Source organism: Mixophyes fleayi, chromosome 8 (assembly GCF_038048845.1).
Source record: "Mixophyes fleayi isolate aMixFle1 chromosome 8, aMixFle1.hap1, whole genome shotgun sequence".
In the NCBI taxonomy this organism is placed as follows: Eukaryota; Metazoa; Chordata; class Amphibia; order Anura; family Limnodynastidae; genus Mixophyes; species Mixophyes fleayi.
The window spans coordinates 76,749,412-76,761,647 of record NC_134409.1 but is presented as its reverse complement, the minus strand read 5'-3'; the positions used below and the strand labels follow the sequence as shown (position 1 = coordinate 76,761,647).

The 12,236-nt window shown below is 46.5% G+C and overlaps 1 protein-coding gene across 1 annotated transcript in view; it reads left to right on the top strand.

Annotated features, from left to right (window-relative positions):
- The window catches only part of OLFML2B (olfactomedin like 2B), a 216,320-nt gene that overhangs the window by 104,981 nt on the left and 99,103 nt on the right, over positions 1 to 12,236 (top strand). The window contains exon 3 of the mRNA XM_075182763.1: positions 3,682 to 3,892. Within this exon, the coding sequence (XP_075038864.1) occupies positions 3,682 to 3,892 (211 nt within the window). The remainder of the gene's footprint in view (positions 1 to 3,681; positions 3,893 to 12,236) is intronic.

The window sequence follows — 12,236 nt, the reverse complement described above, 5'->3', positions numbered from 1 at the left end:
ACTAAATAAAAATATATATGAGTGTCTTGTATATCTGTGTAGATATATTCCCTTCAATGCTGTGATAATCTGAAGATTGCATACAGCAAAAGCACACTGTTTTTCAGTTAGTTCAGAATGTTGTCTAACTCTATATAGCACTATATGTGGAAACACTGATCTGCAAATTGTTTTACCTTGTTGATTTTTGGAGAAGAGAACTAAACTGCATTAAAATAAATTATAAGAAATTACAATTACTCTATTCTTTCCCCTGTCCCTTGCACCGTCTAATGCTGTAGTCTTGTTTAAATGCAATTTTCATAGCAGAACACTGCAGCTGACATCCTCCCTGATGAAAACTGTCTGTTGTAAAATGGTAGATGAGAACTATAAATAAAAGATAACACTCCAAAACTAACAATGTAAAATGTGATTTTAGAAGTGTGAAAATAAAGTCAAAGGGGGGTATCCAATTGTTCGGCTTGACGACCGAAAAACTCGCGCTCTAAAACTATTACCGTTAATACGGTAATTACTCGCTGAATTTCAGCTCGCAGCTCCCAGAGCTGTGAGCTGAAATTCTGCGAGTAAATTACCGTATGAACGGTTTTTAAGCGCTATTTTACCGTGTTAACGGTAATAGTTTTAAAGCGCGAGTTTTTCGGCCGTCAAGCCGAACAATTGAATACCCCCCAAAGAGTGTAAAAATGTTTAAATTGGGCCTACATTTTTTTGGCTTACATTTCAGGTTTTTTTTTTTTATAAAAAGCACTGACATTGTTTGATGAAGTTAACAGATTAAAAATGTGACCCACCCCAAAGTAGCCCACTATGGCACTGGCCTGGGGCAGATGACCCCCTGCCCCTCAGCCCAGCCTGCCCCTGATATGTAGAATAATAGCTGGTAGTGCAGTGGTTCCCAAACTTTTGCAGTTCGCGGCACCCTTAGAGTCTCCAAATTTTTTCAAGGCACCCCTCCAAAATAATTATTGAGCAGTCCTGTTTTAGAAGTAGTTGGGTCAAAAAATTGTAATAAGTATTTAGGTCAGGACAGAAATACTTATTTAGTTGTATGCAAAAATGCCCCCTCTGCATCCAGACACTCTGCCCCCTCTGCATCCAGACACACTGCCCTCTCTCACACTGCCCCCTCTGCCCTCTGTCACGCTGTCCCCCTCCTCTGCCCTCTCTCACGATGCCCCCCCTCTCTGCCCTTTCTCACGATGTCCCCCCTCCTCTGCCCGCTCTCACGATGTCCACCCTCCTCTGCCCTCACTCACGATGTCCCCCCTCCTCTGCCCTCTCTCACGCTGTCCCCCTCCTCTGCCCTCTGTCAACCTTCTCTGCCCTCTGTCACGCTGTCCCCCTCCTCTGCCCTCTCTCACGCTGTCCTCCTCCTCTGCCCTCTGTCACGCTGTCCTCCTCCTCTGCCTTCTCTCACGCTGTCCCCTCCTACGCTGTGTCCCCCTCCACTGTCCCTCTCACGCTGTGCCCCTCCTCTGCCCCGCTGTGCCCCTCCTCTGCCCCGCTGTGCCTCTCCTCTGCCTCGCTGAGCCCCACCTCTGCCCCGCTGTCGCACTCCTCTGCCCAGCTGAGCCCCTCCTCTGCCCCGCTGTCGCACTCCTCTGCCCAATTGTGCCCCACTGTCACCCTCCTCTGCCCGTTACACTCCTCTGTCCCGTTACACTCCTCTGTCCTGTTGTGCCCCGCTGTCACCCTCTTGTCCCCTGTTACACTCCTCTGTCCTGTTGTGCCCCGCTGTCACCCTCTCTGCCCCAGCTGTCACCCTCTCTGCCCTGCTGTCACCATCCTCTGCCCGTTACACTCCTCTGTCCTGTTGTGCCCCGCTGTCACCCTCTCTGCCTCAGCTGTCACCCTCTCTGCTCCAGCTGTCACCCTCTCTGCCCCGCTGTCACCCTCCTCTGTCCTGCTGTGCCCCGCTGTCACCCTCCTCTGTCCTGCTGTGCCCCGCTGTCACCCTCCTCTGTCCTGCTGTGCCCCGCTGTCACACTCCTCTGTCCTGTTGTGCCCCGCTGTCACCCTCTCTGCCCCAGCTGTCACCCTCTCTCCCCCGCTGTCACGCTCCCTCTCACTCTTCTGCCGCGCGCCAGCCATAGAATAAAAAGAAATAACACAGAAACTTATCAATCTGTCGGGCGCCGGGACCCAGCAGACTCCTCTCTCCCGCAGCAGAGGAGTCTGCTGGGTCCCGGCGCCCGACAGATTGGTAAGTTTCTGTGTTATTTCTTTTTTTCAATGCTTGGCCCGCGGCACCCCAGTGACAGCGCCGCGGCACCCCTGGGAGCCGCGGCGCACAGTTTGGGAACCACCGTGGTAGTGTGTATTATGCACACTTAATTTAAAGTTCAATTTAAAACTGAAATGTGTGTCAAAAAAAGTGAGCTCTAAAAGGTAAAGTTTTGTGACTTTTTAATTTATTTCAGCCTCTACTTACCCTTAGGGGGGAATTCAATTCCACGAGAACTCCCGTTGGAGCCTTGCATGACTTCCAGGGGCCATGGTAAGTAAAACATTGCAGATGTTTGTTCACACCTATTAGAGGTGCAAGCAAAAACACCAATGTTTTACTTCCTAATATCGCTAGGAATGGAATTCCTCCCTTTATTTTTTTCTTTGTCACATATTTTCCATACTTACCAACTTTCTTCAGCTCTCTTCCGGAAGCCTGCCAGTGGAGGTGGGCGTGAGGGGGGCGGGGTACCAAAAATCGCGTCATTTTGGCCAAACACAGCGATTCACCGGGAATCGTGGCGTTTGGGACCTAATTCTGCCCACTTCACTAGGAAGTGGGGCACTTCCTAGTGAAGTGTGTAGACTTCGGGAAATTGCCACACGCAATGCGGGAGTCTCCCAGACATTCCGGGAGAGTTGGCAAGTATGATATTTTCATCTCTTCACCACTAACCCTTCCGGAAAAGTGCACTTGTCACAGTAAACATTACTGATTCAAGGTAAAAAATGTATTGTCTATATAATATCAACATTAACATTTATTTATATAGTGCTAGCAAATTCCATAGTGCTTTACAATTGGGGACAAACACAGTAATAAACTAACTGGGTAAAACAAACAGAGGTGAGAAGGTCCTGTTCGCAAGTTTTCAATCTATGGGACTATATTATATGCTTGCTATATTTTTAGAAATACTTTCCTCTTCTACCTTTACTGTTCTTATTTTAGGAGTTTATTTATCAAACTGCGATAGCCCAAAAATCTAATATGAAAAATTTTAATATATCAAGGGGTTAACATAGGAGAAATCTGAGATTGGTCATTGGTTAACGCAATTCCCATAGATCTCTATGAGGACAGCAAACTGAGTAATTTATCAAGCAACAAAAAGCATTGCTTTTTGCCGCTTGCTAACACCATCTCAGGATGGCATTAACTTACATTGTCTATGGAGTCTAGTGCAGCCGGAAAGATTTTGCTTGCTCCCCCGCCAAGTCAAATCACTATGCTTTATTTTTTGTTTTAAAGACATGAATGTAGTTAATAGTACCTCTACAATCCCACATTAATCTTTTTTTTAATTTGCTCTTACTTTCTACTATATTATATACTCTCCATTGTTGGAGATTGCCTGAAGTGTCAACATTAAGATACAAAACTGTAATATATAATATTGTGTTGTTTCGGATATTAAGTGAAAACTTTGTATTCCCTTTCTTACCAAGGACAAGTACGAGGAAAAATTTCTGAAAGATGAACAAACAAAGTTTATAAGTCCTAAACCACATCCCGCACCACCACAGCAAGTACAAAGGAGACCACTCTCTCAAAGACAAGTTCAAGTTAGGGCAATGCCAGCTCCAAAGCCTGTCGTTCGTGGGGTCACATTTTACAAAGCCAAGGTTACTGAAGATGACAGTGACTTGGATGAACAGCGTGAGTGAAATGTTATTTGATTACTTTGTATGACCGTTTTGTTTGCCACCTAAATATTTGTTCTTCTCATCTAATTTAATGGACACACACTGGAAATACTTCCTTCTAATTAAGCACAGAGTATATATCCGAAAACAGATTTTAGTAGAAATTGTTCACAAATAACCATGACTCTCAATTTACTCCATATCACTTCAAAACAAAGAGACACTCTATAAATATTATTTTACTGAATGAGTAATATATGCTTGGAACAAATGTTCAACAGATGTATATCGTAGGTGAGAAAACAGCATGGCCTGGGTCAGGGCAGGACTGGGACTAAAAATCAGTCCTGGCATTTAAAGCACACAGGCCCACCTCTGTTGATGAGCAGGAAAAAAAATACGTGCGTGGTCAAAATGGTGATACATACATTATAATAAAACATTACATTTATCAGGCTCTCCCCATCCACATTACGCCACCCCCCCCAGACACATTATGACACCCCCAGCCCACTGTACTTATCTATGCTTCTGATGCTGCTGACTTTCCTGTAGAGTGAGCTGGGAAGCTCTTAGTCTCACGAGATTAATAAATCTCACAAGACTTAGAGCTCCTCGGCTTGCTCTGCAGGCTCTGCCCTGTCCGGGACTGAGAGCACAGATTTCTCCTGCTGACCAGAACTGGATTAAGGCTCGGGGGACCCGGGCACTTAAGTCAGGGGGGGCTCCTATGATGTAATTTGGCTATTAGACAAATTTTTGACAAATACACAGGCAATACTGTGTGCACTACTGTTCGTTCTGCCTTAACAAACAGTACAGTGTGAAGCAGGACATATCTCCCAACTGTCCTTGTAGTCAGACCAAATCCTGACTAAGCGGGACAGTTACCCACCAAATTCAGAACAGTTGGCAGACTGTACTGGTCTCTCCTACCTGTCTTGTCATGGTCACCACTTGTGGCTGCTGGTGTCTTTAGATCAGTTGCTGCTTGTCTGGATCCTGGAATGTTGGATGCCATATTTGGAGAAAAAAAATGAGAACATGAAATTTAGCCCCGGTGTTAAATCAATATAGCATCCGTGTTTTAAAATTAGGCCTCACTGCAGCCACAACACTAAAATACTAGTATTCACATTTGATAAATACAACCATTTCCCTCAAACTAGCATTAAGTAGTATTCCCATTTAATAAGTAAAACTATTTCCCTCTCTCCAAACAACCCCAGCAAGAAATGAAATAGCATTTACGTTTAATAAATATATCCATTTCCCACAACCACCCCAGGCATTAAATAACTCATAATCACATTTAATAAATAGACCTCATTTTGCCCAAACAGCCCCACATTCAATTAATAGCTCCCAAACCACACCAGCATTAAATTAAAAATCCAATCACCCCATCTTAAATTGATAGGCCCCACTATTAAATTGCTCCACCATCACCCCACAAATAAAATAGCACACAAGAATTAGCCCCCACCTGCAATTCACCATTAGATTAGCAGCCTACCTCCCACATTATATTTAGAACCCCCACACACACATTATAGTAATACGCCAGCCCCCACACACATACAATAGTCATACCCTGTCACACACATACACACACTATAGTCATACCCTGTCACCCACACAAAACATACTGTAGTTACACTGTCACACACACATACTATAGTCATACACTGCCCCCCCCCCACACACACACACACTAGAGTCATATACAGGCCCACACACAGACACACTATAGTCATACTCTGGCCCACACACACACACTATAGTCATACTCTGGCCCACACACACACTATAGTCATACACTGGCCCACACACACACTATAGTCATACACTGGCCCACACACACTATAGTCATACACTGGCCCACACACAGACTATAGTTACACTGTCACACACATACTATATTCATACCGTCACACACACACACACACATACTATAGTTATTATTATTATTATTATTATTATTATTATTATTATTAATTTTTATTTATAGGGCGCCACTAGGTATCCGTAGCGTCGTACAGGGACAGACAGAATCACGATACAGGGTGAGACAGTAAGGTACAGTTAACAAAAAGCACAGTAACTCAGAAGCTCAATGTACAGCTAGATGATAGGTGAGAGCCCCCAGCGGGGTAGAGAGAGGGGTGGAAGGGCAGGAGGACCTCACGGAAGAGACAAGGAGCTGGAGAGCAGAGTTAAGGTGGTGGAGAACAGAAGGAGAAGAGGCCCTGCTCGAAGGAGTGTACAATCTAAGGGGAGAGTAGGACGGACAGTGACGCAATGGTAGGAGGAGGGAATGGGGAGAACGGAGGCAGAGACGGAAAAGGGGGGAAAGGAGAAAGAAAAGGAGGGAGGTAAGAGGGGGAAAGGAGGGAGATCAGGAGTGGGAGGGGGGTAGGGGGAGACTGGGAGGAGGTCAATTAGGTGGGGGACTGGAGGGCTTTAAGGAAGAGGTGAGTTTTTAAGGCCCTTTTGAAGCTGGACAAGTTGGGGGAAGTTCTGATGGAGATAGTTACACTGTCACACACATACATACTATATTCATACCCTATCACAAACAAAACATACTATAGATACACTGTCACACAAACTACACTCTCCCTCTTACCTTGTTCACTCCATGGTGCGCTAGTCTCACCTAACACATGGGGCACAACCTATCAAATGGTGCGCGTCCCATGTGACACTCATCGTCAGGTCCATTCATAGGAGAGGAGGGGAGGAGGGGACGTGCGGCCACCAGAAAGTGTAGGGCCGTCTACATTACTCAGCGCACAGACTCCGGCATGACAGTCTGTGCGCTGAGCAATGGGGCCGGCTAGCTGGCAACCGGCCCATCAGGTCATTGGCCCTTCTGGCATTTGCCAGAAGTGCCAGATGGCCAGTCCGGCACTGGCCTGGGTTATACACAGACTTTTCTAACAGTAAACCACTAATACATGTCATACAAGAGATCCACAAAATCCTCAAGTGGGACGTCATTGAGACATAATAAATTGGACAGAGTTTGCTGTGTTGGGCTTGGCTTCTTATTTAAAACTCGATTTGAATGGAATTCTAGAGTTAACACCTATACATAAGGACTGCATTTTCGACTATTTCTCTCATAAACCATTGACACTTAAGCAGTGCTCAAAGTGGGGGACACACGGTGGATAGCCTTGCATCATTTAATATGTTTATATTATACTATATGGTGTTAAAAAGCATCTAAAATGAATTTCACTCTATCTAGTCCCTAAAACTCCAGGGAGGCCTAGGCAGCCCCCAGGCCCCTTGCCGTTCATTTCAAAGTGGTAGTTCCATACCAGCACTTCTAAATTTCCACTTCAACCACTGCACTTAAGTATATAACATTTAGGGGCATATTCAATTGTTAAGAAGTCCCGCGGCGTTAAAACTATTAAAGTTAATACGGTAATTTGTAGCTGGATTTCAGCTCGCGGCACAGGGAGCTGCCAGCTGAAATCCAGCGAGTAAAGAGTAAAGAACAATTTTCACTGCCTTATTACAGCAAAGCAAGAACAGGTTGTCTATAGATGTATAGTATTAGCACAAACTCATGCAGTGGATGTGGCATTAATTCCATGGGCTGTTATGTAAATGGATTAAACCACTTACGGTGGACCTCATACCTTTACCATTTAACCTTTACCAGAGTTAACTTAACAAACTAAAATAACGACACAGAGACTTGAATTGGCGCTTGAAAGGTCAGGAATTTATTAAAGGCGAATCTGCTAGGAAAAAATTGGTGGCCAATCTAAGCAGACCAATCAGCCTCCAGGCCACACCTACAAGTTGTAAATTCCGTCCAAACTAATTTGGACCCGACTTGGCGTAAAATGCTAAACTCCCCCATTTGTCATATTAGCTGGGGCCCGCCCGCCTAAGCGTAGCTCCCTAACCCTGAAGGGCTATTCTGACTAATTGCCCAATCCCTTTAAGGGGAGAGTGCCTACTACGCCTTAAATGTAACCAAATTGGCCGCTGATTGGGCTGCTTACCGCCACAGCTAAGGTTCCCCCCAGGAACCACAGCCCGCCACCAAGTGACCTCTCATAGCCAAACAAGAAAGCTTAAAATCTGCTCTATAAAATAGAACATACCCAAATCAGACAGGTGTACACCATGGGGTCTATAATACTGCGTCAAGGAAGCCCTTATGGAAGGATCACTAATGCAACCACCGCCTACTTCCTGAAAGATTTTCCGCACCACCCAATTTACCTTCCTGCAAGCTTTCTCAATCCAAGCCGGTCTATCTGCCCCTCTCCAATTGCGCCTAGGGATAATGTCGGATCAGACAAGGTGAACTGTTGGCCAACGTAATTTAATGGTCTCGACATCCGATTTTATCTTCTCAATGAGCTCTAAACCGGACCACTTACCCAGGTCATTCCCTCCAAGGTGAATTATAAGTTCTGAAGGGCGCCCAAACTTTCTCTCGCTATCGATTAGAATATTCAACAGTGACGCCCAACGCAAACCCCTAACACCTAACCATCTTATTGACTCCGCCCGGGGGAATTTGCTCAAATCATGAGCAGGGCCACTCTTACTGGCCCAAAAAATAAATTAATGGGCGACCAGCCTAATATTTCTCCCATCTTGACGTGCACCTGTAACATGGAGTAATAAAGCATGTAAAATAAATGACAAAACATAATATATAGTAATACAAACAACACTGTTACATACTACATAAGAAATGGCAAATCCCTCCGCGCCTCCTTTCAACAAGGCAAGCAACGTACGTCATGGGTCAGCCTTACTACGTCGCATTACGTAAGCCTAAAGTGCCACCGCTGGCCTAACATACCGCTTAAAACACTTAGACCTCAATCGACCCAGAGCCATAATCCTCTGCTCAGACACCCCTTCTTCCGCTGCTACCGTAGCCGCCCCTATCCTTAAGGAATGAGTCCCATAATCTGCTACACTCAAACCAAGCTTAACTACACAATTCTTGAAGACTGCTGAAAATTGAAACTTCGTAAGAGGTAAACCATCACTATGCCTAAGCCAATTACTACCGGGAGCAGGAGACATGTCCCTGTACAACCTTGTTAATTCCATTGCACAAACTGTTATATCCTGGTTCCAATGCAAAGTGATCCACTTCCCTCTACCCAACGAATCAGTTTTTGATCTATGTATCTTACAAGCAATATTCTCATCTTTTACCACCACATTCCTGAAAAGCAGCCCTGAACCCACTGTCGTTCTAGACGAAGCTACGAACTCGCTTATTCTGAAAGCCCCGAAAAAAGCCATTATAAACGCTGGCCGAAACAAAGCCGCCTCAAACTCATCAGTAGCCACCACCGAAATAACGTTTAACAGATCGACTAACAGTATCTTATCCACAGGCCTACGCTTATCCTCCAAAGGGGGGAAACTCTAGCCCACCCTCTTAATGCTTTACGCACCAATGCCTGCTCGGTAACATCCCGACTACCTTTAATCTGCAGAAAAAATGAAATACCAGCCAAAGCCGACACCATATAGGCCTTAGATCTACCAGCCTGAAAACAATGCCACACATAAGCAAGCATGCGCTGCTGCCCCGTCTTACCTCGAGCCTCATCCGATCCACAAAAACCCTCCCAGGACGACCAAGCCTCCCGATACTTCTTCAACGTCCCAGGTGCAACCGAACGCCTAGCAAGCTCTTCTATGCCGGCCTTATAATCTGCCAGACAAAATGGGGGCATGAAACACCAGACACATTAGCCTGAGGGGCTAACAATCGAAACTTCTGCCAATCAAACCTAGACAAAGCATCCGCAATCCCGTTATCCACCCCAGAAACATGCCTCGCCCTAAAGGTAATGTTAAGCGTTAAACATCTATAAACCAAATGTCTCAATAGCCTCAGAGCTGTCAGGGAGGTAGCCCTCTGATAATTAATAGCTTGCACCACACCCAGATTGTCACACCAGAAAGATATACTTCTATTACGCAGGCAAACACCCCACAACTAGATAGCTACAATGATGGGGAACAATTCCAACAACAAGAGATTCTTTGTGAGACCCTCCTGACGCCAAGCACATGGCCAGGCAGCCGCACACCACTCCCCTTCCAGGTAAGCCCCAAACCCGGAAGACCCAGCGGCATCTATAAACAATTGCAGCTCCACATTATTGGCGACAGGTAGAGGCCACAAACAAACTCCATTAAAACTTTCCAAAAACAATCGCCACATAGCCAGATCATCCCTAATCTCTTTGTATTCTCACAAGATGCCTTGCCATTGTAACCCCCACGGTAGCCCTCTCTAGCTTCTGACAATATGGGTATGACTCTACAAGCGAAATTAAGAAGACCAAGCAGCGACTGTACCTGTTTCAACTGCACTTTGCCCTCACCCTGAACCGAATCAATTACTCCCCTCAATTTAGCCACCTTCTCCGCTGGAAGCCTACAGCAACCTGCCACTGTGTCAATCTCAATACCTAAGTATGACAACCTCACCGTCGGGCCCTCTGACTTGTCTGCTGCAACCGGAACCCCCATCACCCTAAACAGCGCCTGGGCAGAAAACAACAAATCCTGACAAACTGATGTACCAGATGGACCAATAAACAAAAAAATATCCAGGTAATGCGCCACACTCTGATGCCCAGACCCAGCCACAACACACCAATGGAGGAAACTGCTGAAACACTCAAAGAACGCACACGACACTGAACATCCCATGGGTAAGTATTTATCCACATAGAACCCATCCAACAACCGGAAACCCATGTACCGAAAAGAAGAAGGATGCAGGAGTAGCAACCTAAAAGCAGACTCAATGTCCAGTTTTGCTAACAGCGCACCCGCACCACATTGCTGAACCAACAACAAGGCCTCCACAAAAGACTGATAACCCACCGAACATTCAGACTCTGCAAACGCATCATTCAAAGATGTGCCCTACGGGTGAGATAAATGCTAGATTAGCCAAACCTTCCCCACCTCCTGCTTCTTTGGCACCACCCCCACCGGGGAAATAACAAAATCATGAATTGGGGGAACTGAAAAGGGACCACACATTCTGCCCAACAACACCTCCTTACGCACTTTCTCGTGCACTACATCGGTAATTCTGTAGCCGATTTCAAATTCCTGGGCGTACCAGTCTGCACAATCCCCGTTACCGGCAACATGAACCCCACATTAAAACCATTCCATAAGAACTCAGAGGCCTTCTTATCAGGGTACCAACCCAGCCATTTTCCAAGCTCTGCCAATACAATGGGCGATGACGCCTTACCGAGCCGCGGCTCCAGTGGCGGGTCTATCAATAAGGGCTGGACCATTCCTCCTGGGGCTCTCTCTCCTTGGGTGACCTCCTCCACAGGCTGAACATGCGTGCCTAAATCTACAGGCCGTACCCCTATCACAGTGGCCCCCGTTGAACGCAAAACACTTCCCCCGCAGGGCTGACCAAACCGAACCGGGGGCTGCCTCTGCCTTGTCACACCCACATCACCACCAGCCATTCTCGGCTGCGTAACCTCCAACCACACCTCCACATCTTTACACCCGAAGTCCATCAACAGCATCCCATCTTGCTTCCTCTGAAAGGCCTCGTCATATCGCCTCCACATAATACCCCTGGACCGGGTAAACATTCCCTGTATTAAGTAGATGTACTTAATCACATTCATATGCTCAGCTGGCCTGCTTTCCAGAAAACATGCAGCAAAAACTAGGAAGTCCTCCAACCAGCACTGAAAGTTCCGATATGCTTCCTCTCCCACACCAGTGCGTGACCGTGCTGCCACTAAACCATCTTTAGCCTTTTTCGTGATGGAAAATATGTCCACGAACCGGCCTGCATGTATCTTACTACGCAAACTGCTCCTGATATCACGCAGGACCGCTGTATTAGCACAGCGCACCACATCACCTCTTGAGATACCGCTGTCCTCTCTGGGCTCCACACTTTCCACCTCCGCCCTACGGTGGGACTATACAACTTCCTTCTCAGGAGCCTCACCAACTTTGTGCCTGAACTCACAGACCTGACCGGAACCTCACTCTCCGAGGCTGAGGAACTGAAATCGGAGCTAAAACCAGACCCCCTACTGGCATGCTCACCAACTGCACGACCACCTCCTTCCACACTGGATGACGGGCCCACCGTGGCTGACGATGCGGCTTCCGCATAAGAAGCATGCCCAGACTTCCAACCCAATGTCACACGCCCCGACAAACCCGCAGAAGGGGAAACAGAAGAAGAACCCTACCGGCCTGGGACCCCCAGTCCCTGCCCTCACTGACAGTGCCGAGCTCTGCTCTCTTAAACTAATGTCAAATGCCACTATCGTACCTGCTTGCTG